General features: G+C 51.8%; 1 protein-coding gene across 2 annotated transcripts in view; it reads left to right on the top strand.

Annotated features, from left to right (window-relative positions):
- Foxk1 (forkhead box K1) overlaps positions 1-23,993 on the top strand; it is a 64,970-nt gene that overhangs the window by 16,220 nt on the left and 24,757 nt on the right. For both annotated transcript variants that reach the window (XM_087578244.1, NM_001037219.2), the window contains 1 exon segment: positions 20,522-20,707. In XM_087578244.1, the coding sequence (XP_087434370.1) occupies positions 20,522-20,707 (186 nt within the window).

The raw sequence follows: 23,993 nt of genomic DNA, 5'->3' as shown, positions 1-23,993 counted from the left end.
AGCCCTCAGCAGAGAGCAAAACGGTTGTTTCCGAGGCAGCGTCACAGCGGTAGTAGAGTAGAGTGTTGGCAGCCCTCCATGTGTCCAGGAGCAGCTAGAGTGCTGTGCAGGGGGGTGGGGCTGGGGGAGCAGTCTATACCCTTCCCTGGGACTGTCCCCTCAGTCACTCTGCATCCCCGCAAGTCATTGACTCTCCTGGCCAGTCTGAGTGTGGCTGGGTTTGGTTCCCTTGTGCTTTTTTTGGTTTTGTTGTTTTACATTTAATTAATCAATCAATTAACTCTTGTGGGGATGGGGGGACGAGCGTGTGGAAGTCAGAGGACAACTTACTAGTGTCAGTTCCCTCCTTCCACCGTGTGAGACCTAGGGTTCACACTAGGGTGTCAGTCTTGGCAGCAGGCACCTCTACCCACTGAGTCACAAACATTTGAATTGTGTGTGTGCGCATGCATGTGCATTGCTTGTGACTGAACCTAGTGCTAAACACACAATTTTATCACTGAACTGCATCCCTCCACACTGTTCTGTTTTTCTGTTTTTCAACAATGTCTCCTTGTATAGCCCAGGCTGTCCTTGAACATCTCATAATCCTCCTGCCTCAGCTCCCAACCCATGCCGGGATCATAAGAAGTGCCACCATACCTGGCCCCTGTCCTCCTGCTGCTCCTTGGAAGGAAGACACCTCTGTGCTTCTGTGTGTGGGGAGGAGTTGCCGAGGTAGTAAGTAGGCTGCTTCAGAGGCCAGCAAACTCTCTTGACATTTAAAACACACCTACAGGCTTTCTGCCTCCGCCCGCGGAGACGCCACGTGGAGACCTGGGGTCTCTAGGAGATGTGATACTGCAAGACTGGAGCAGGTTAGGACCTGATGGGCTTTGGGGGAGTCATGCTCTTCTGGGCGGTGATGTCCAGGTACCCGCTTTATTCAAGACCACTTAGGGAGGTAGGAACAGATGCTAAGGGACAGGAGGGTCCTCAGCTGTATTGAACATTTGGAGGAACTAGGGGTGGGCACTGGTCTCTGGCTAGGGTTTTTCACACCAGTATTAATGGGGTGGGGGTGGGGGACTCTAGGCCAGTACCCTACCCTTGAGCCACGCCCCCAGCTTCCCATTGGAGGATTCTAGGCAGGGGCTCTACCACTGAGCCACGCCCCCAGCTCCCAGCCCTTGTACTATTTTGAGATAGGATTTTATTAAGTTGCTCAGACTGGCCTTGAACTCTTGGTCCTCATCCCTCAGGCTCCTCTAAGTAGCCCTGTGGACTCCTGGAGCTGTTTTTATTGCAGAGCAAACCATCCGGACTAATGGGCCATCAGGGATAAATCCCAGGACCAAGGATGCGATTTACATAACGGTTAAAGCAGTTCAGTGTATCCAGAGGAGGGAGCCAGCTCCTCCCCAAGCGATTATTCAGCGTTATTAATCTGCTTTATGGCCCTGTTCCCCCAAATGGGTAATTGCTCCTTCAAAGTATTAAAATTTATTTAGAAACCTAGGTACACGCAGGAGAGGGAAATGGCCTGACAGCTGTTGAAAAAGGAGTTCTTTTCTCGGCTACAGGGTCTCATTTAGCCCAAGCTAGCCTCCAACTGACTGCAATCCTCCTGCCTCAGCCTCCCACCCAGGGCATCACCCCAGCTGGGTATCCATTTATTCCTTGTGCCTTTTCTGCCAGCTTCTTTCCCGATTCTTCTTGTCTCTCAAAATAAAGAAAACTATTTTATGTTTACATTTTATTTACTTATTGTCTGGAGAGGGGAGGGCCACCATGACTAGGGTATAGAGATCAGAGGACAACTTTGGAGAGTCACATTGGTTTGTTCACTCTTCTGGCTGAGCCATCTTACCCACCTCGGTTCTGTCTAGGCCACGCGGGCCCCGAGTGGCATCCTGTCTTACTAAGATTGCAGAGCTGTGGCTTGGGACTGGTTCTCAGGCTCAGGCCTCTTCTAAATTTGGGTACAGGGAGACTAGCAGAGGCCAAGAGGTCCCCTATGGGACCAGCTGTCATTCCCAGGAGTGTGCGGTTGGTGCGGTAGGAGAGCAGAGGTTTAAACCAAATAAAGGCCCTTACAAATTCCTCCTGCGATCTGAGGCTCCTTTGTTTTGTTTGGGTTCTTATCTGGGCTGGTGTAGAGGTCTCTAAGCTGGAGTCCCCCGCTGCTTTGTAAACATCTCTAGCCAGCTGCTCTTCTCTCTCTGGAGGACTGGAGGCTTCCCCTGCCTTTGATCAAATCTTATCGGTGGCTGCTGGTGTGAGCCGTCTGCCCCAAGGCAGAATAGACCTGGAAGAAAGGAGCTCCCTCGGGAGAGGCCGGGTTAAACTGACTGACTCTAAAACTAGGTTACACTGGGGCAGGCCTGGTAGGCAGGTCTGCAATCCCCACCCCCACCCCACCCCACCCCACCTCCTTGCACTGGGGAAGCGGAAGAGTATCTCAGATTTTTTTTTTTTTGGTTCTTTTTTTCGGAGCTGGGGACCGAACCCAGGGCCTTGCGCTTCCTAGGTAAGCGCTCTACCACTGAGCTAAATCCCCAGCCCCGAGTATCTCAGATTTAAGACTAGCCTGGACTACGTAATAACTCTGAGGCCAGCCGGTAGCTACGTCATTGAAGCACAATAAAGAGAAAGCAGCACACGTTCAAAAGTCTTTGTTTCCCAGTGGGAAGAGTTAGGAGGTTACAGTTCTGAAATGTGTCAAGGGCTGTGGTTGAGTGCTGACCTAGGACTGAAGCTCCGTCACCCTTAAGCTTGATCCCTCTGAGCAAGAGGCAGCTGCTGTTTCTCTGTGAGCTTGGGTCTTCATGCCTGGCTGTCTGTCTGTCCATAAACACCCTGAATCTGACTTCAGGTTCTCTTTCAATGGGTCCTTGAGTTAGGAATGGAGTATTTAATTTCTTTAAACATTCCATTTGTTTACTGTGTGTTTGCATGTGCATGTAACACCATAGCACATATGTAGCCATCAGAGGACACCCTGTGGGAGTCGTTCTTTCCTTCTGGTGCTGGGGATGGAGTTCGGGTCATCAGCTTTGATAACAGGAACCTTAGACCCCCAAGCCATACTGCTGCCTCTCCTTCAGAGAAAGCAGCCCCACCAGGGCCCTGCTGGGTGTGCTTTGTGCTACAGCAGAGGCACCCACCATGCTTCTAGGAGGAGGAAACTGAGGGGCCATGGGCAGAGCTGCCTGACTGCTGTGAAGGAGGTTCCAGGTCACTGTGCACACACAGGTTGAGGCCACAAATGACGTCCTAGCAGGTCCACAGCTTGGCTTTCTTTCTACAGCCTGGGGCTTGTGGGACAGTGGCTCTGTTTCACTCCTGGCTTGGTTTTTCATTCGTTCATTCATTCATTCATTCATTCATTCGTCATCCTGTGTTGAGGGGTTGGGGTGGGTGTGTGTGGCAGATGGCAGATGCAGATGTCAGGAAAGCTTTCAGGAGTTGGTTCTCTCCTTCCACCGTGTGGACTAGGGGATTGAACTCAGGTTGTCAGGCTTGGTGGGGAGCATCTTCCCCCACTGGGCCATCCTACCAGTCCCCCTCTCCCCCTTATTTTGGGATCTGGCCTCAGACTCACAATAGCCAAGTATAACCCAAATTTTGCTGGCCTCATAGGCGTGAGCTACCACACTCAATCTGTACAGTCCTGTGGGACTGTGGGGGGAGTGGTGGTGGTGGGGCTTTACAGGAGATGTATGGGACGCAGGGCTTGGTGCATGCTGGGCCAGCATTGTACCAAGTGATCCTCCTGCCTCAGAGCTCCTGGGCTCTAGCGTAGTTGAATACAGAGAATTACCAGCCTCTGCCACCAGGCCCAACTTGGAAAAAGAGTAAGATTGTCTCCCGAGTCCCTGGTTGGTTGCTGCGGTGTTGAGAGTGTTCTGGTCTCTCCTAGGTGAGAGGAGCCATCCACCCCAGGGCCAGCTGCCCGTTCCCTTTGCTATCAGGTTGGGGACTTCGCACTGTGTAGACCTTCAGATCCATTGATGATTAAACCCTGTACAAACAGCTGGGGTCGGGTTACTGCCAGCCCTGCTGCAGCTTTGGGAGTGTGGCAGGTGGCTTCTTCCTTTCTGTTGTTCTGTTTATTTCAAGGGGATGAGAGCTGCTCTTTAGAGACAAACTGGCAGGCACATGCCTTCATCCTCGGACTCAGATGGCCGAGGCAGTATGATCACAGGTACAACACCACCCTGTCTACAGAGTGAGACCCAGCCTCAGAAAAACAGAACCGAGCCCTTTTGGGTGGACCTGAGTTGGTTCAGTGCTTGCCTGGCTTGCCCAGTGCCCCGGAACTTGCAGGGTAGGGTAGAGTAGCTGGCCCGTGAGCCCAAGGGCTCCTGTCTCTGTCTCCAGCAGCACTGCCACTGCAGGCTTGGGCTGCCACGTTTGGCGTTGACTGTGGATGCCAAGGACCTAAACTCTGATCCTAATGCCTGTGTGCTGAGCGCTTTGCCTGCTGTGGGTTGTCCCAGATACCCTCCTCCTCCATCTCCCCCGCCCTAGGGACAGGGGAAAGTAACCACCATACAGTTAATTTGGTAACTTTAAAGTAATGAAAACAGAGTTTCTTTTTGTCTTACTTTATATTTTATTTTATGTCTCTGTGCCTGGTGTATGTGTACATGTGAGTGTGGACAGGCACACAGGAGTGTGAGTGTACATATGAGTGTGGACAGGCACACAGGGGTGTGAGTGTACATGTGAGTACATTCACAGAGGCCAGAGAAGGACCTTGGGTACCCTGCCATAGCATCTTTGGTCATTGCTTTGAGACAGGGTCTTTCACTAGACTGGTGGTTAGGAAGTCCAGCCATCCCCCTGCCTCTGCCTCCTGCAATGCTGGGGTTTCAGCCACAGGTCATGGCCTTACCCAGCATTTTATGTGGGTACCTGAATCCAAACTGAGGTCCTCTGGCTTGCCTAGAAAACTGAGTCCTACTAGTGACCCTGCCTCTAGTCCATGTGGGGTTTTTAAAAACACAGTTTCTTATTTTGTTGAATGTTTATGGTTTGTTTGTTTGTTTGTTTATTGTTTTTTGAGACAGGGTTTCTCTGTGTAGCCATGGCTGTCTTGGAACTCCTATAGACCAGGCTGACCTCAAACTCAGAGATCTGCCTGCCTCTGCCACTCCAGTGCTGGGACTAAAGGTGGGCGCCACCGTCTCACAGGCTGTTGAGCATTTGTGGCAGGGCTATGTATACCGCACTGTGGATGGAGATTAGAACACAGCTTCCTCCTCCTACCATATGGGACCCAAGAATCAGACTCAGGTCATCAGGCCTGGCAGCAGTCACTTTGTCCATTGAGCCATTCCACTGCATTGAGCCAGAGTCTCATTTGTAGCCCATGCTACACTGGAAGTCACTAGATAGCCCTGTCCTCAGATTCACTGCAGTCCTCTTGTCTCAGCCTCCAACGCTGGGATTGCATGCACGTCTCAGCACAGCCAGTGAGAAAGGTTATCTCTGTTCTGTTGTGTACAGCCCCCCCCCCCCCCCCCCCGGGTACTGTATGGAAAAGCTAAGATAGAGAAGAACTAGAGCAGAGAGCCAGGCGCCACGGCACACACCTGTCCTCCCAGTGGTTGACTGAGGAGGATGAGGCAGGAGATTGTGAGTTTGAAGGCAGCCTGGGCTAGTCAGTCTTTCTCCTTCCCTCTAACCCCCAGTCACCCCAATCACACACATTGATTTTAGTGACACCAGGATCACTCAGCTAGAGAGGCAGTCTCATGGCCGCTGTCCTTTCTTCTGAAGCTGGCCATTTCAGTTTATTTCATTTCGTTTTGTTTTATGTGTATGGTTGTTTCCCCTGCATGTGTGTCTGTACACTGTGTCTGTGGCTGGGGCTCATGGAGGCCCCAAAAAGATGTCAGTTCCCCCATAGCTGTAATTACAGGTGGTTGTGAGTCGTCTGACCTGGGTACCAGGAGCTGTACTTGGGCTCTCTCAAGAGCCTTGAACACTCTTGACTGTTCAGACCTCTCCCGGTCCTCTGCCTTTTCGGGGAGGGATGAGGTTCTATAAACCTGAGGCTCGCATGTTCACCAAGGCTGGCTAGCCAGCAAATCCCAGAAACCCTCCTGTCTCCAGGGCTGTAAAGGCATGAGCCAGCTGCACCTAAGTTCTTTTTAAGAGTTCTGAGGGTCTTGGGTACTTGTGCTCACGTGACTGATGGAACTGTCTCCAGCAATGTGCTTTCGGCTTGAGAGGTTTTTAATTTTATCATCATCTTCACTGGAGGGTAGGGGTTCAGAGGACAGCTTTCTGGAGTCGGTTGAGTCTCTCCTCTTCTGTTGAGTTCCAGGACAGAACCCAAGTCACCAGGTTTGTATAACAAGTGTTTTTTATCCCCTAAGCTCACTTGAGGACCTCCATTTTGCTTTGAGGTAAGGCCATACCCTGGAGCCCAGGTTGGCCAACGTTCTCCAGCCTTTGCCTTTTAGATGCTGGGATTTCAGGCCTTCCAGCTTGCACGCCTGGCTGGCTGTGGAGTGTTCAGTAGGCAGACCTCACATGCAGCAGCCGGGGCACTTTCTAGAAGACTCTGTCACCCTCCCCTCAGTTCTGAAGCCATGCATAAACAGTACAGGCTTCTTCTCACTTCATCCCACTTGCCTTCCTCAGAGAATCAGATTCCAGCTTCCCACCTTCCCCCTGGAGAGCCAGTCGTTGGCAGCCTTACGCCTGCAGGAGGTGTGAGTGGGTGTGGAGGTAGATGGCCTTGGGGGTGGGTGGTGCTGGACTGGGTGCCAGCCCCATATCTGAAAGTGACCTGGATCTAGATGGCTAATCTTGGATGTCAATGGAGTGGGATTTAGAAGCCCTGGAAGGCTGGGGCTGGGCTCAGTTGGTAGAGGGCTTGCCTGGAATTCCCAGTTCCTCACCACTTAAACCCATGTTGGTACATGTAGTTCATCTCAGCGCTTGGGAGGTGGTCATGAGGGTCAGGATTGTAACATCATTCTTGGCTATATGGAGAGTTAAAGGCCAGCCTAAGTTACAGGAGACCCTGAAAAAAACAAGACAAAACAAATTAAACTAGGACAATAGAATCACCATGGAAACAGACCAGGCTTGTCCACAGGGGAGTTCCTACAGTGACTGATGGGCGGCATCATTCCATAGGCTCCAGGCGGGATGAGAACAGAACTCAGCGGCAGCTTTCGTTCTCTGCTTCTTGAGTGGCTTGACGGAGTGACTGACATCAGCCCACAGGCACCTCCTAAAGCCACAGGCCCAGGATGGCTTGGAGTTGTCCTCCTTGCCTGGGTCATTTGGGGTTTATCCACTTATGGTCTTCTGTCTGTAGGTCAGCCTTTTCTGTTGCTGTGGTCAGCTTTGGAAATTTTTTAGCCACCATTTCTTTGACTACTTTTCCCTCTCTGTTCTGCTGAGATCTGACTGTGAATGGCAGGTCCCTGGGGCTAAGTCCCTCGGCCCTAGGCTCTTGGCATTCACTTTCAGTTTCTTTTCTTTAGTTCCTCCTCCTCCCCCTTCCCCTCCTCCCTCTTTCCCCCTTCTTTTCAGCGTTCATTTGTCTCACAGATGTACACATGCCATGGTGTATATGTGTAGTGAGAGAACAGCCTGAGGGCATTGGCTCTCCTTCCACTGGGTGACTTAGGGACTGAGTGCAAGTCATTAGGCCTGGCTGAACGCCTCCCTATGTGCTCAGCAACCTTGCAGTTTTGTGTTTTGCTTTCGGTGGTTTGGGAACCCAAGGCTGTCCCATGCTAGGTGAGTGCCCTTACCACTGAGCCACACTCCCAGGTCTCCTCCGAGCTGTTCATTCTACTTGGGGTCATATGTCAGGTTACCATAATTGTCTGATTCTAAGATTCCCCACAGGTCCTCCTAGCTCTTCACTGGGATTTTAAAAGCTGTCTGTACAGATTCCATGCATTTGAGTGCATATCTTCCCCGGTGTTGCATCTCAGAGATCTGCAGAGTTCACAGTGGCTACCTTGAGGCTCCATCCTGGGCCTTGCCAGTGGCCTGGTGTACTGGCCACCTCTCGTTTTTCCAAGTTCTTTCTTTCTCCTTGGAAGGATGAAGGGCGCTATCTGATGCCCAAGACTTTGGACCCTATTGGGTGTTATGCACCGGCAGCCATCCTTGATCACCTGCTTCACCCTGCTGCGTGCTTACCTGGGACCCCACAGCTAGTCTCTGTGCCTCACTCTGTGCTCTCCACCCAAGGGGACAGCTCCACCTGTGACCCTGCACAGACACTGAATCCCCTAAAGCTTCCTAACTGGGTACACCTTCCCAGCCTGCTGATGGTCTGCAGAGGTTGTTTGTTTATAGTCCTAAGGACTGAACCCAGGGCCTCCTAGACGCCAGGCAAGCTGTGCTGCTGAGTCATCCCTAGCCCCTCACTGGGGGATTCTAGGCAGGGGCTCTACCACTGAGCCACGCCCCCAGCCCCTCACTGGGGGATTCTAGGCAGGGGCTCTCCCACTGAGCCACGCCCCCAGCCCCTCAATGGGGGACTCTAGGCAGGGGCTCTACCACTGAGCCATGCCCCCAGCCCCTCACTGGGGGATTCTAGGCAGGGGCTCTACCACTGAGCCACGCCCCCAGCCCCTCACTGGGGGATTCTAGGCAGGGGCTCTACCACTGAGCCACGCCTACAGCCTCTCACTGGGGGATTCTAGGCAGGGGCTCTACCACTGAGCCACACCCCCAGCCCCTCACTGGGGGATTCTAGGCAGGGGCTCTACCACTGAGCCACACCCCAGCCCCTCACTGGGGGATTCTAGGCAGGGGCTCTACCACTGAGCCACGCCCCCAGCCCCTCACTGGGGGATTCTAGGCAGGGGCTCTACCACTGAGCCACACCCCAGCCCCTCACTGGGGGATTCTAGGCAGGGGCTCTACCACTGAGCCACGCCCCCAGCTCTCACTGAGGGATTCTAGCAAACTCTGTGCTGCTGTGAGTTAAACCCCCAGCATTCTCCTCACCTTTCATTTTGAGGCAGGGTACCACTAAGACTGCTGAGGCTGGCCTTGAACTTGCACTGTAGCCCAGGCAGACCTTCAGCTTTCTTTCTGTCTTCCTGTATCAGTTTCCTGGGTCACTGGGAAGATGGGCATCCACCCCCAGGCCTAGCTTGGGCTGAGCTGTGTTGGGACAGGAGAGGTAGAGATGTGTAGTGGTGAATTAGTTAAACTGCTTTGGCTCCTGGCTGGTCGAATGCGTGCACCCACCCAAGAGCTCTCTGGATTCTTGAATGAAAAACGCACGCACGCGCGCACACACACAGGCTAATTTTGATATACTTTGACTAACTCAATGGCCGGGCACTTCTAAACCTCCCTGCAGCTAGCAAACACTCCCCTCTGGTATTCCTGAGCAAACATCTTTTAAAATCTCTATTTCATCTCTGCTACCCCAGAGCCAACTGGGGAAATGGCCGCGAGGGCACTCTCTGGGATTCTTCCATGCTGGTGGGCCTTTAGGTTTTATCCTTCCTGTTGATTCTTTGTGTCCGCCCCTCCCTCCCTCCCTCCCTCCCTCCCTCCCTCCCTCCCTCCCTCCCTCTCTCCCTCCCTCTCTCTCTCTCTCTCTCTCTCTCTCTCTCTCTCTCTCTCAGCACCTCAACCCTGCAATCTAAAAGTCCCGCCTCCATCATTCTGCCCAGCCATTGGCTGTATGACAATTCTTTTTTTTTTTTTTTTTTTTTGGTTCTTTTTTTTCGGAGCTGGGGACCGAACCCAGGGCCTTGCGCTTCCTAGGTAAGCGCTCTACCACTGAGCTAAATCCCCAGCCCCATGACAATTCTTTATTATCAGTCAAGTCAGCTGGGGACAGCGTCCCTTGAGGTGTGGGGTCAAAGTAAGACAAAGCGTTGGAGAGATGGAGCTCCCCACACACCAGCCACTGCGGTTCCCTTGCTGTCTCTTGTTTCTGCCCTGCGTGCTGGTTGGTGCCTGGCCACTGCTGTGAAGTTTGTCTGTGTCTCTTGTGTGTGATTTATTGTAGCCTGAGCCGGCCTGGTTATCATTGCTGCCATAGCAGGTGCCCATGCTGGACAACCACACCAGAATCTGCCAAGCTCCCCGCTTAGCCCACGAGGAGGTAAAGCTCCCTGCCTCCTCCTAGCCTGCTTACGGATGTACACCATGGCTAGATTATAAGGCTTTAGTCCTACTTTCACACTTTCAGCTGTCATTAACCATTAAGTGACACCATGAACCTTTCTTAACAATTCATATTGGGTGGGGGTGAAATGAGTGGAAATCAATTTGGAGGTTCCTTTAAAAATTAGCACCAGCTTTCTCACTGCTGGGCATGTACCCGGAGACCTTCACACTCCACCACAGAGAAATCGCAACCCATGTTTATTGCTGCTTTGTTCGCCATAGCAAAGAGCTGGACCCAACATAGTTGTCCATCAGGAGATGACTGGATAATGAAATCTGCTAGACACACAAACACACTGGAATACTCTTCTTCTCTCAAGGAAAATAAAATTGAAGACATTGGCAGGTAAATGAATGGACTCAGAATATGGACCCTTAATCAAGGCCACAGACTTTCAGAATTTCATGCTCTCTGTCGTATGCCGTATTCATCAGCATATTCATACATGTAAATTAACACACATGTGGGTGCTGTAGGTCAAGAAGAATAAAGAACCAGAAAGGCCGAGCATAAGAGTCAGGGCGGGACTGGATGGCGGGACTGGATGGCGGGACTGGATGGCGGGACTGGATGGCGGGACTGGATGGCGGGACTGGATGGCGGGACTTGGCAGAAGTAGTGTGCGGTCTCTTAGGACTTGTGAGTTTATGTTTTCTTTTTTCAGATAGGGTCTCATGTACCCAGGCTGGCCTTGAACTTGCTGTGTTGTCAAAGGATGACTTTAAGCATCTGTTCCTCCTGCCTCTACCTCCCAAATGCTGGCCACAGGCATACAGACAGCTTCCCCCTGGCTTTTATGTGAGCATGTGCTGTCTCTGACTCAGTTTCCCTCTGTTGAAAGCTGGAATGTGATGGAAGTTGGCTGCTGCTTTCCCCCTTGCCGAGGACTCCATTCCTGCTCTTCACTGAGGCAGAAGTCAAAAGGAGATCTTGGGCCTGGGGAGGTGGCTCAGTGGGGAACTGTATTTGAGTCCTCTGCAGCCATCAGTGTAAAAGCTAGGCCTGGTTGCGTGTCCCTGTGCCCCAGCCGTGTGGGCTGTGGCTGCTGGCGTAGCTGCAGGTTCTGTGGGAGACCCTGTGTCCTGGGAATAAGAAGGTGAGAGATGGAGCAGGACACTCATTATTCCCCTCTCGTCTTTTGCACACACATGTGCACACACATGTGCACACACCACGCACATACATGTGCACATATACACATGGCTTCGGAAGCTTTAGCTCACCCAAGAACGGCAGGTCCTGCCTCTGCTGCTGTGCAGCAAAGGGATGAGATTTGTTTCCACGAAGGGCAACTCATTTCCTTATTGTCGGTGGACCTCCGCCAGCAGGGTGATGCCGCCTCCCAGGAACACGGTTGCTCTCTCTTTGCTTCCCGGCCTCAACTTCTTCCAAGCTGTGGACTTAGCCAACTGTACCTACTGATGCCAGATAGGACTGGGTGGGGCTGTAAGCCTGGGAGCTGCCCGTCATAGCCGGCCCTGTCCCACCCACCTGGGTTGCAGCTCCCAGGCTGGGCTGGGCTGGGCCAAGCTAAGTCGGGCTCTGGATAGTGTGTTAGGCCTGGTTGGCCTCTCCTTATTAGGAAGGCAAGCTTGGCTGGCCCAGGGCTGCTGAGAGGAAGTGCACTGGGAAGCTCTGCCTTGTTTGGACCAATGGAACTGCTGTTTTTGAAATGACAGAGCCTTGTTGCTCTTTAGATGGGACACAGGGAGATAGCAGGAGTCTCCAGCCAAGGGCTGCGTCTGGCCTGGGATGCTGAGGTAAAGGCTGAAGCTGTCACATGGCCAGCCTGCAACATCACTGTTCCAGGAAACGCTGCTCTCATTCCAGACTGACAGGCTCAGCCACTGGCTGCCCTCTGGGCTGGTTGTGTGTGGAAGATACCTGGCCCTTTCCGGGAGGCCCTTCCTGGCCCTACCTTCAGCTCCCGAAAGGGTTTCCTGAGCCAAGTTGGATAGATTGGTCCCAGGCCTGTGGAAGTTGCCAGAATGGAGAGAGCCTGTCTCTACCCCAGCTCCTCCATTCAGGGTTTCACTGATACTTTGTCCTAGTCCCCTCTCTGGTGACTTGGCTTTACAAGAGTAGTGGCTTTTTCTGCAATATTCTGAAATACATGTTTACCTAGGAAATACAACCACGGGGTTCCGAGAACATGTGTGTGTGTGTCTACATCAGATATTACATTCAGATATTAGCAGATATTAGTTTTGCTTTTATAGGACTGAAGGTTGAACTGGAGGCTTCTCGTGTGCCCGTGTAAGCTCTGTGTAACTGGCCAGCCTCTCCCTCCCCTCCATCTTTTGTTCTGAGATAAGATCTCACTTCACACAAGCTGCCCTTAAACTCAACAGCTGGAAGCCCAGGCAGCCCTTGGAACTGACCACTTGGAACTGACCATTCTCCCTTTTCAGAATCCCAAGTACTTGGAATGACCAGCCTGCACCATGAGGCCCAACTAAATACTAATTTCAAACTATTATTATTATTATATGAATTCAAGGTTTGATAAAAAGACCCTTGATTTTGGTAATTGTTGTAGAACACAATGCACTTGACTTCATTCCGTGCTGAGGACAGAGGGCAAAGGCCAGGCTCTGCCACCGTGGCTCATCCTCCTCGAAAGGAAGCTGCTCCGTGAGGCAGCCATGCTTCAGTGAGGGGACATTAGCTGGAATGCTCTGTTGTCACAGAGTTCTTTGAGCCCTCCTGAGACCTGGATCTGAGTCCCAGATCTGTGTGGAAGGATTGAGGCTGCCACAGTGTAGCTGGAACCAGATTCTTTCTGTCTACCAGATGTTAACTGAGCCCACTAAACCTTCCCATGTTCATTCTAGGTTAGCCTGCCTTTGTGTGTGTTGGGGGCTTGGGTTAGGTACTGTATTACATGTATGAAGCCGGCGTGATGGCGCACACCTTTTTTTTTTTTTTTCTTTTTTTTTCGGAGCTGGGGACCGAACCCAGGGCCTTCTGCTTGCTAGGCAAGTGCTCTACCGCTGAGCTAAATCCCCAACCCCAATGGCGCACACCTTTGATCTCAGCACTTGGAGGCAGAGGCAGGCACAGACCACCATGCCAGCCTTTGACCTTCAGGGTGCCACCGCCTCCTGCAGTTTTGTAAACATTCCTGAGAGCATCTCTCTGGAAGAGTTTCCCTTCCAGGGGACAAGGGGGTGGGGGTGAGAGGTGACACCTGCTAAAATAAAAAAAAAAAAAAAGCCACAGATGCCCAGGGCCAGCCAGTCGCCTGGGTAACAAGAGTGAAGCTGCTTGGTGTGAGCACAAATCCTCCAGGAAAGCGGCACAAGATGCCTCACACCAGAGTGAGCTCCATTGTGTCCCAGTGACCTGCCAGGGTAAAACCGCTGGGCCGATCTCTCCTGTATGTGTGTGTGTGTGTGTGCCACAGCACACATGTGGAGGTCAGAGGCCAGTTTCCTCCTCGTACTTTATGTGGTGGGTTTTAGGAACTGAACTTGGGTCTCCATGTTTGCTCAGCAGGCCTTTCATTTGCCGATGTTTCTTTGCCTGCCTCTGGTCAGCCGGGTGACATGGTGTTCAGGGAGGGCTGGCATAGACTTCTACTATCTCAGTAGAAGAGCCAGCTGCCAACCGCCGGAGACCAGTAGCTGGGGGTCGTGACCCCATCCCAGAGCCTGCACCCAGGAGGACTCTTGTTCCTCCTGATCTGAGACTGCATTGTCATCACTCTTGACGCATAGGTCCCTCTGGTTCTAGTCTTCCCGAACCCTCACATGTCCTGACTCAGCACCAGGACACCATGGCACCCATGGCCACAGCAACCTCGGCTCATCTTTCAGGAGTTCTGGCAAAATGGGTTGCCTTCTGTGTTGTGTGCACAAGCATGAAGGGTGCACATGCACATGTGTGTGGACATGTGCAGAGACTACAGGTTGGCATCAGGTATCCTCTGTACTCTCCACATTCGTGTTTTCATGGGGACCTGAGCTGGCCGGTTTGTTCCTTTGTTTCCACCGACCCAGTGCAGTGATCCCAGGCCCGTGCCTGGCTTTTCTGCATCCTCATGCTTGCCCAGCAAACACTACCCACTGAGCCACCTCACCAGCCTCAGCTGAAAGAAGATATTTTAAATGGAATACTCTAGAAGTTGTGTGAATTCTTCGCTTTGGGACTTGGTACTTAAGCACTGCTACCCATGGCTGGGGATTTGGCATAGCTGGTAGCCTCCTTACCAACATGCCTGAAGTCCTGGGTTCCAACCCGGTGTTTCATAAGCTTACATGGAGGTGCACAGCTGTAATCTCAGCACTAAGAAGGTGGACCAGGCGTCCAAGGTCATCCTCAAGACTCAGAGTTAAAGGCCAACCTAGGTTTCATGAGGCTCTGTCTCAAAATAAAAAAGCCACTTCCTGATGCAGCTGTGGTCTTCCTTGATGCAAACGCACGCGCGCGCACACACACACACACACACACACACACACACACACACACACACGTACCCCAAAAGCCTCTTCACCTCTGACCTCTTGGGAATGGACCTCCTGGGGAGGGGCCTGCCACATGTGAGGACCGTGGAATACAGGAAGTGGAGGGAGCTTCCTGTGTAGTCTTGGTCACATGTCCAGCCCCCTGCAGAGCTCCTTCCTCCCACTTGGTGAACCCTAGGCCCTCGGGACTCTCCCCCCACAGAACTGGGCCAGGCCAGTGCTCACTGGGTCTAAAGGCATTTGGCCCCATGCAGACCAAGAGCTTGTAACCGAGCACGTGGCCTCCTTATCCCATTCAGAGTCCTTTGTTCCTTACAGGAAATGTTAGAAGGACAGGCTGTAACAGCAGAGACCACCAGGATGCCCACTCTGCAGGCCGTGACCATGTCCCTCCCTGATTGTCACTTCATGAGATTAATTGATTGACATTTACTGGTGGAGACTTAGGCTCCTGTCTGTGGCAAGGGGACCTGTAACCACCCAGAGGCCCAGTGCCTGGGAAGGGCCTCAACTGTGTGTGTGTGTGTGTGTGTCCTGAATGAATTCACATAGCTGAGGATGACCTTGAACTACTGATCCTCCTGCCCTCACCTCAGTTCTGGGATTCCCAGCATGCACCACACACAGCATGTACATCGTACTGGAGAGCAAACCCAGGGTTTCGGCTCTTTTTCAAGCAAGATTTGCCTGACGATGTCAGATCCCAGCTCTCGCCTGCTCCCCATTTGTCATTGTCCACCCTTTATTTCATCCGGCCTGTGGCAAATCAATCTCACTGCCATATTCCTTGGTGGGACCGAGCACTTCCTTCCACGGGCTGAGATCTTTCTCACTTACAGTCCTTCGTAAGATACTCACTGTGATCAGTCTAGCTGCTGGGAGGTGTTTAAAATGACATGGTGACATTGTTCTAGAAAATGTTTTTTTTTCAGCCATCTTGCTCCCACAAGGGCTTCTCTAAACATATAGAGTTCCTCAAGCAGTGTGTATTGTATTGATTTTTAAATATTTGTTTAGTGTGTGCGCATGCGTGGCATAAAGAGGTCAGAGAATAACCTTCGAGAATGGGTTTTCTCCTTCTACAACATGGGTTCCAGGAATCAAATTCAGGCTGTCCAGCTTGGCAGCCATCACCTTTATCTACTGAGCCATCTTGGTGTCCCCTTTGATGGTTTTTGTTTTGTTGTCTTTTGAGACTGGGACCCCACAGCTGAGGCTGACCTTGAACTGTTGGCCCTCCTGCCTCCACCTCCCAAGAGCTGGAATTATAGTTGCGTACCACCCCTCCGGGTCCAATTTGTATTTGAAGGAAAATCTGGGGTCCTGGGAATCCCCCAGCCAGGTGGATTTTGGTTTAGTTCCTGAGGCCCCTGTCAGTCACTGATTCCTGTTCCCTGGACAGGTTCCTGCTGTACAGTCTGCTCATGAAGGCAGTTGCTTTAGAAAATTGATGTGTCAATTGCCACAGTTTTTATTATTTTTTAAAAAAATTAAGGCCGGGCTTGGTGGTACAAGCCTTTATTCCCAGCCCTCGAGAGGCAGAGGGAACAGATCATTGAGTTCCGGGATAGCCAGGGCTACACAGAAAAACTTTGTCTCAGCAAAACAAAGAGGAAAAACAAGTTAGAGACAGGAGGGATGGCTCAGTGGTTAATACCCCCGGCTGCTCTTCCAGAGGACCCGGGTTCAGTTCCCAGCACTCACATGGCAGCTCATTGGCTATAACCTTTGTCTCAGGGAATACAATGCTTTCTTCTGGCCTCTAGAAGCACCAGACACATTAGTGCACCTAGACATACGCTCAGGCAAAACTCTGAAACAGAAGACTCAACAAAAAGCAAGAAAATAAAAAAGGAAGGTTAAATTTTGTTTTGTTTTCTGAGACAGGTTTACTCCACAGGTTTACTCTGTAGGCCAGCCTGGCCTTGAATTCTCTCTGCAGTCCAGGTTAGTCTTGAAGTCACTCTATAGCCCTGATCCTCCTGCCTCAGCCTCCTGAATAAGGGATTCTGACAGGAGTAATGGAGTTGAAAATGACTCGGAAGCCAGGCTGACCCGGGAGGCTGAAGTAGGAGGACTGAATAAAGCTCAATGTCTGCCCGGGCTGGAGAGAACTCAGTGCCTGAGTAAACTAGGGCTGTTTGTATTTTGGTTTGGCTTTTTATCTGTGTGCGCGCCAGTGTCCACATGTGATTGCAGGCGTGCGCACCATGCCATGTATGCGGGAATCGGGACAACCTCAGTGCCAGTCCCCTCCTCCCACTGTTTGGTCACTTCTCCATGCCTCTGGCCATTGGACTGCACTCCCCCTCTTCCCCACAGGGACACAGGAATGACAGACACGTTGCAGTGTCTGCTTTTATGTGGGTTCTAGAGATTTGAACTTGCGCTCTGTGCCTGCCGTGCAAGCGTCCTTCCCTCTGAGCTGCCTCCCTAGCACCAACCAAGGCTGTAATGGTCAAGCCAGCCTTGCACTGAGATCTGACGCTAGTGTTCTCACCTCCTGACAGCATCATCCCCAGTCAGCCCAGCTCCTGCCTGCAGACAGGGCGGGCCTCTATGTTCACCTTCTGAGCCTTCAGGCAAGAACTTTGGTATAATTTACCAGTCGAATAGCTAGTCATTTAGGTCTCCCCCATTGAGTGACTGGTGCTAGAATAGAGTTCTTGTTCACTTCCAAGAAGCCACACCCCTCTGCAAACAGGCCCTATCCCCAACCCAGCCAACCCAGTCAAGCTTCTTTCCGCCTGTCAGTTCCCTAGTGCCATAATACATGTTTAGAGGTGGGGGAGGAAACTTAGAGGAGCTGGTTCTCCTTCATCCTGTGGAATTCGAGGAGCAAGCATGTTGTTTTGGGTTTGGTTTGTATTGTTTGCTCTGTGAGCCATATTGAAGGCCCCAGGCGAGAATCTTTTTATATTTTTTTTTTTTCCGGAGCTGGGGACCGAACCCAGGGCTTTGTGCTTCCTAGGCAAGCGCTCTACCACTGAGCTAAATCCCCAACCCCCCCCAGGCGAGAATCTTTTAGCAAGACTACTCTGCTAAGAATGGTGATATAAGCTTGTGAGCCCAGCAGCAAAGAGGCTAAGGCAAGAGGATTGCTGTGAGTCTAAAACCAGCCAAGCTATAAGAGAGACCCTGTTTAAAAATAAATAAATAAAAATGAAACAAACAAATAAACAAAACCCCCCAGGACAGCAAGATCTCCCCGAGGTGGGAGCTGGGCTGAGAGGCTGCCTCCATAATGGGAAGGGATCCTTACCTGACAGGCTTTCTGACCTCAGCAGGGTAGGATAGGCTTTGTGAGTGGAAGGTCAGGACACTGTGGGGTACCTTCTTTAATTGCAAACAGCCCCCCCCCAGGATCCAAGATAGGAGGTAGATATGGTGGCTCACATCTATAAATCACAGCTGCTTGGAAGACTGCAGCAGGAGGATTGCCATGAGGTTCAGGCCAGTTCTATATAGCAAGACCTTGTCTCAAAAACAAAGAAAGAACGGCATCAAACAAGTGGGCGGACAAGGCTCCTGGACAGGCAGGACTCTTATGGGGAGAGGTGTGATGGGAGACACCGTTTGAGTGCCCTGGGGACGCACTGCCAAGCCACAGTGCTGCCTGGCACTTTTCTCACTGGCTCCTGGTGATAGGGTGGCTGCCTTGGGTTGAATTTTGGGAGAGTGAGTCAAGAGCTGTTCTAACAAGTAACCTGAAGATGTTTGTCACCAAGGACTGCTTTGGCTTGTGGTACACTGCACAGGAGTGGGCGAGACTTAGGGGTGGTGCCGCCCCATTTTCTCTGGTGGGTCCTGTCTGCAGAGTAAGCCCCACTCAGAGCGTTTGTCTGTCTGTTATACCCAAATGGTGAGCCAGGGAAACCCTTCCACCGCTCCAGGATCACACACTTCAGTTCTTCAGGCTGAGCTCAGCCCAGCCCAGGTTCACAGGCTCATTCGCATCCACAGCCTGCTCAACCACAGGCATCGGCCACAGCACAGGCTCTGCTTGGTAACCATGATGATTCTAAAGTGCAGGCTGGAGGATCCTTGCAGAGCACTCCCAGCAGAGCGAGGTGTAGCATGGTGTCATTCCTGTTCCCAGTGGGCCGAGAGGGAGGAAGGGACATGTGGCAAAGAACCAGAGGAGATCTGTTACCATGACAACCTTCGTGCAGAACACGAGTTGAGCAGGTGTGTCGTGTGCACACACACATGCACACATGCACTGTGTGCTCCCCACTCGTTCAGTGCAGGCATTCTCAAGTTACCAGCTCAGCTTACCCACCAGCATCTCCCAGTCAGGCCCCTTCCTTAGGCACCCATTCTGGATACCACAGCTGTCATCAGACATGTGCGAGATGGCTTGTAAACACTGCCATGTAGAACTGATGGTGCACAGGCATGAGAAGGCTTAGAAAAACCGACTGATGGATTCCAAGTCCAAATGCTGATGGAGGAGCTGGGGTAGACAGCCTGGTGGGCAAAGTGCTCGCTGTACAAGTAGGCACACGGGCCTGGGTTTGATCTTCAGAACACACATGGGGCGCACGCGTGTACACACACACATGCACACACCCACGCATGCACGCATACAAGCCAGGCATGGTGGCATATACTTGTGATCACAGCCCTGAGGAGCTAGAGTCAGAAAGATCCCCCAGCCCCACTGGCAGGCAGCTTAGCCTATACGCAAGCCTAGATTCCCTAAAATAAGGAGGGGAGTGCCTGAGGAATGATATTCCAGGTTGACGTCTGCCCATCCCGCACGTGTATGCGGCTACCCCCATGCACGAGCATACACACAAGCCCAGTTGTGACAGTCCAAGTGTTCCTGGGCTGTGGGCTGCTGAGCTAGGGTAGGGGTGATATTGGACGTGGGCTTTAGCGTGGGGTTTGCTGTGTACCCCAGGCTATCGTGAACTCATTGTGTGCCTTATGCAGGCCTCAAATTCTTTTTTCTTTTGTCTCTTTTTGTTTCAAGTTGTATATATTTATTTCATATGTGTGGGAGCACAGAGGCAGGCAGATCCTGAGCGTGCCAGCCAGCCAGTCTGGCTCAGCACGAGCCTCTGGCGCCCACATGCTTAGGCACACACACAAGATTAGAAATTCAGAGGTGTGCTCAGCAAATCATGCCTGGCTCAGAGATGGAGAAGGTTGCCCGCCTTGTCTGAGCATTCGGTATGATCTTTGGGATGGGAGGGACCTCCCTTGCTGCTCAGAGTCAGGTCTGTCTGTCTGTCTGTCTGTCTGTCTGTCTGTCTGTCAGTCACTCAATAGCTATACCAGGCTCTAGGCTTGTAAGCTTAGTTTAGTGAGAAGCCAGTTAAAGAACACAGATACATACATGCATACGTTTGTGTGCACGCTCACACTCTCCTTTTGTAAGGTGGCATTTGTTTATACTTTGAAGGAATCTGCCTTCAAAATCTTGGCATAAACTAAACATGGTGGTATGTGTCTGTCATCCCAGCACTCAGGAGGCAGGGACAGGAGGATCTCAAGTTCCAGGCCAGTCTGGAGTACACAGTGAGACCTAGTCTTCTGGTGAATTAATGAATGAGTGAACAAATGAATGACTGAGTGAAATCCACATAAATGGGCAAGATCCATTTAGCTGTTTGCCGCTGTGGTCGGAGCCACAGTCATTGTCACCTCTGCAGTCCTGACACATGGAAGCTCCAGGGGCGTGTGTCTGTCTCCCTGGTGTCTGTCTAGGGGTATTTATCTTCTGCTCACAGGGAACCCAGCTGACGCCACAGTGTTTCAGGAGTACCATTCTGACGCCAGCAGGAGCCCCTGCAAGCTTATGGGGGTGCCCCTGCCCTGTGGGTGGTGGGACTTCAGTCCCTGTACCCAGTGACCTTGTACCTGACCAGCTGCTGTCCTCCCTTTACAGATGCACCTTCCGGTTCCCGAGCACGGCCATCAAGATCCAGTTCACATCCCTGTACCATAAGGAGGAGGCCCCAGCATCCCCCCTGCGGCCACTCTACCCGCAGATCTCCCCACTGAAGATCCACATTCCGGAGCCGGATCTCCGGAGCCTTGTCAGCCCCATCCCTTCCCCTACCGGCACCATCAGGTGAGCAGGCTCTTTTGAGTGCACAGTGGAGGGGGGCAGCGGGTTCCTGCAGGGGAAAGTCACCCTTGAGTCACCACCTGTCCAGGTTGCAGATTTTGAGTTAGGGGTCGCCTAAAGCAAGTAGGAGAATAGGTATGTGGCCCAGTTCTGTGAACATAGCACTCCAAAGGCTGTGGGGCTCGTCAGTGCATGGCCAACCAGGGCTACATTCAAGGACATCCCTGGCCCCTCCGTGAGAGAGACCTTGTCTCCAGAGCACATAGACTGGGATGTAGCTCAGTTGGTAGAGTGCTTATGTGAGCCCTGGGTTCACCCCTCACGTGTCAGTGACGCTTCTGAAAGTGTTGTGCCACACGTCAGGTTCTGGGGCCATGATGCCCCTGAGCTCTGTGGCTTCCACCCCCCACTCATGACGCAGGCCAGCCTTGTAAATATGGCAGAGGTGGCCGGTACTCTTGTGACAGTAACAGGAGTGGTACACTCCTTGGGGGTCAGGACTGTGGGAACCCACAAAACCTGAGAGTTACTCTCCAGCAAAGCCAAAGTTGTGCTGTCCCTGAGCCCTGGCCGCGGGTCACTCCTGTAGGCACCCTCACTTGTTCCCCAAAGGGGACCTCCTACTTCTCCCGGGCAATGCTTGATGCTAGGAATCCACACTCGTACGAGTCCCAGGTGTAGTGACTGGTTTTGTGTCAGTAGACTGAGTGCGTCTGTGTTGCAGAGGTAACCAAGGTTGTACTTTGTGCTGGCAAAAAGACTCTTAGTGTAAGAGTCACCCAGTGCTACTGGTTTTGAAACCGTGAAGGGGTCATGGAGAGCAGCTGAGGCTGGGCCCTGTGAGAGGCCAGGAGAGGCCATTGGTGAAGAGGCAGCCTCAGTGACAGCTGAAGGCCCAGGACTGAAGGGGTCATGCAAAGAAGTTGAGACTTGGCACCATGAAGAGAGTCTGTGAGAGGTGAAAGTGCAGCCCAGTCGCATGCAGCAGGGACCCCGGCAGTTTTAGAGATGCCAGTGCCATGGGATGACCCCCAAGATCAGCAGCACCAAGTGAAGCCAGCCAGAGCCTAGAAGACAGGCTGTGCAGAGGGCAGTCAGACAAGTGACCCAGGCTCCCTGGAGGACCCCAGAAGATTGTAAGTGGATCCCTGGAACCAAACACCTAGTTATTTATACTCTTGGAGTTTGGTTTTGCTTTGTTCAGGTTGTGACTGTGTCTTGGGGCTTCCCTTTTTTTTTGGTTCTTTTTTTCGGAGCTGGGGACTGAACCCAGGGCCTTGCGCTTCCTAGGTAAGCGCTCTACCACTGAGCTAAATCCCCAGCCCCGGGGCTTCCCTTTTTAAGAGGGGATTTAATTTCCTTTTTAGTTTTACAGGAGCTCACAGCTGAAAGACTTTGAACTTTTAAAAAGATATTTTGGATTTTTAGAGAAACTGAATATTTTCAAGAGAGTGAAGTTTGATTATGCTTGAGGTTGTAAAGACAGTGGGACTTTTAAAGTTATTTATGTTTTTATTTTTAATGTGATATCTTGGGCATGAATAAGAAAGGAAGGATTGTGGCTTAGTAATGATGTTTGTGTGACAAGTGGACAAGGGGTCAGTTGTACTGACTGGTTTTGTGTCAACTTGACACACACTAGAATTAGAGAGGAAGGAGCCTCTGTTGGGGAAATGCCTCCATGAGATCCAGCTGTAAGACATTTTCTCAATGAGTGATCGATGCGGGAGGGCCCAGCCCATGGTGGGTGGAGCTATCCTTAGGCTGATGGTCCTGGGTTCTATAAGAAAACAGGATGAATAAGCCATGGGGAGTAAGCCAGTAAGCAGCACCCCTCATTGGCTTCTGCATCAGCTCCCGCCTCTAGGATCCTGCCTTCTTTGAGTTCTTGCCTGACGCCCTTCAGTAGTGAACAGCAATATGAAAGTGTACACCAAGTAAACCCTTTTGGCCCGAACTTGCTTTTTGGTCATGGTGTTTTATAGTACCAATGGTAACCCTAACTAAGATGCTAAGACACTTTTCTCTGTCTGTAACGAGACACCATGGCCAAGGCAACTTATATAAGAAAGAATTTACTTAGGGGCTTGCTTACAGTCCTAGAGGGTGAGTCCGCAGGTGTCATGGCTGAGGGGCAGCAGACTGGCATGGCCCTGGGGCAGTAGCTAGATGTGCAGGCAGAGGCAGAGGTGGGGATGGGGGACAGCTGGACCTGATGTTGCCTTTGCAGCCTTGAAGCCCATGCCTAGTGGCATCCTTCCTAATCTTCCCTAAACATTGCACCGCCTGTGGACCAAGGATTCCAATAGGGGCCATTCTTATTCGAAGCACCACACTGGGTTAGGGCTCTGCCACTGAGCCACATCCATAGCCTAGCCCCCCAGTTAGTTGATGCTGAAGCTTCTGGATATTCAAGCTGGCCTGAAACTCTTGCCCCTCCTTCCTTGGTAAGCTGGGATCACAGGTGTGCAGCACCATACCTGGCTGGAGTTGGCTCCTTTTTAAGTTTAGATATAAGGGAGATTTTGGTTTTCAGTTCTGGAGGTTGAAGGTCAGGGATGACATCTGAAGATGTCCTTCCTCCTGGTGGAAATCCAAGCTGATTAAGAGTGTTAGCAGGAATAAGTGCAAGCACTTGAGCACAGGCGTGTGTGTGTGTGTGTGTGTGTGTGTGTGTGTGTGTGTCTCCCTTGGTTTGCCTTTGTGAACTTTGTTTCCTACCACGTAATGTATGTACACAGGTCCTTTGTGTGGAGTAGGTGTCTGTCCTCTTTCCTAACACCAGTGAGTGGTACAGCCTGGGAGCTCGCAAACCCCATCATGGTTCTAGACATGTGGACGATGGGTTGTGTCTCTTTTGGGTAAGTCCCATCACAGCAGCCTCATCCATCTTCACGGCTGAGAAGCCGTGTAAGGGCAGTGGCCTGGGGAAGGGAGTGGTGAGAGTTGACAAGGGGCCTGTGCTCAGTGGCCACCAGCTGTCCTTCCGCCATGTTACTTCATCAGAGACTGGTTTTCCCCAGCCTCTCTCAGGCCAGGGGTTACCCTGTTCCTAACACCCACATTCCGTGCACACGATCTGTTGTCTCCCAGTGTTGAACTTGGATGTGGCTCCGGGCTTCCTCTTAGAGCTCAGGGCTGGTCAGAGCAGTGGGGAGCCCCATGTGTGTGACTTGTTCTGATGTTGTTTCTTTTAAAAATGATATTGCTTTCTTTATGTATTCATTTGTTGAGAGGGGCGTGTGACAGTCAGAGGACAACTGTGGGAGTCTTTGGTCCGCTCCTGCCA

This window comes from Rattus norvegicus, chromosome 12, assembly GCF_021556685.1.
Source record: "Rattus norvegicus strain SHRSP/BbbUtx chromosome 12, alternate assembly SHRSP_T2T, whole genome shotgun sequence".
In the NCBI taxonomy this organism is placed as follows: domain Eukaryota; kingdom Metazoa; phylum Chordata; class Mammalia; order Rodentia; family Muridae; genus Rattus; species Rattus norvegicus.
This window is presented reverse-complemented; position numbering and strand designations above follow the sequence as displayed.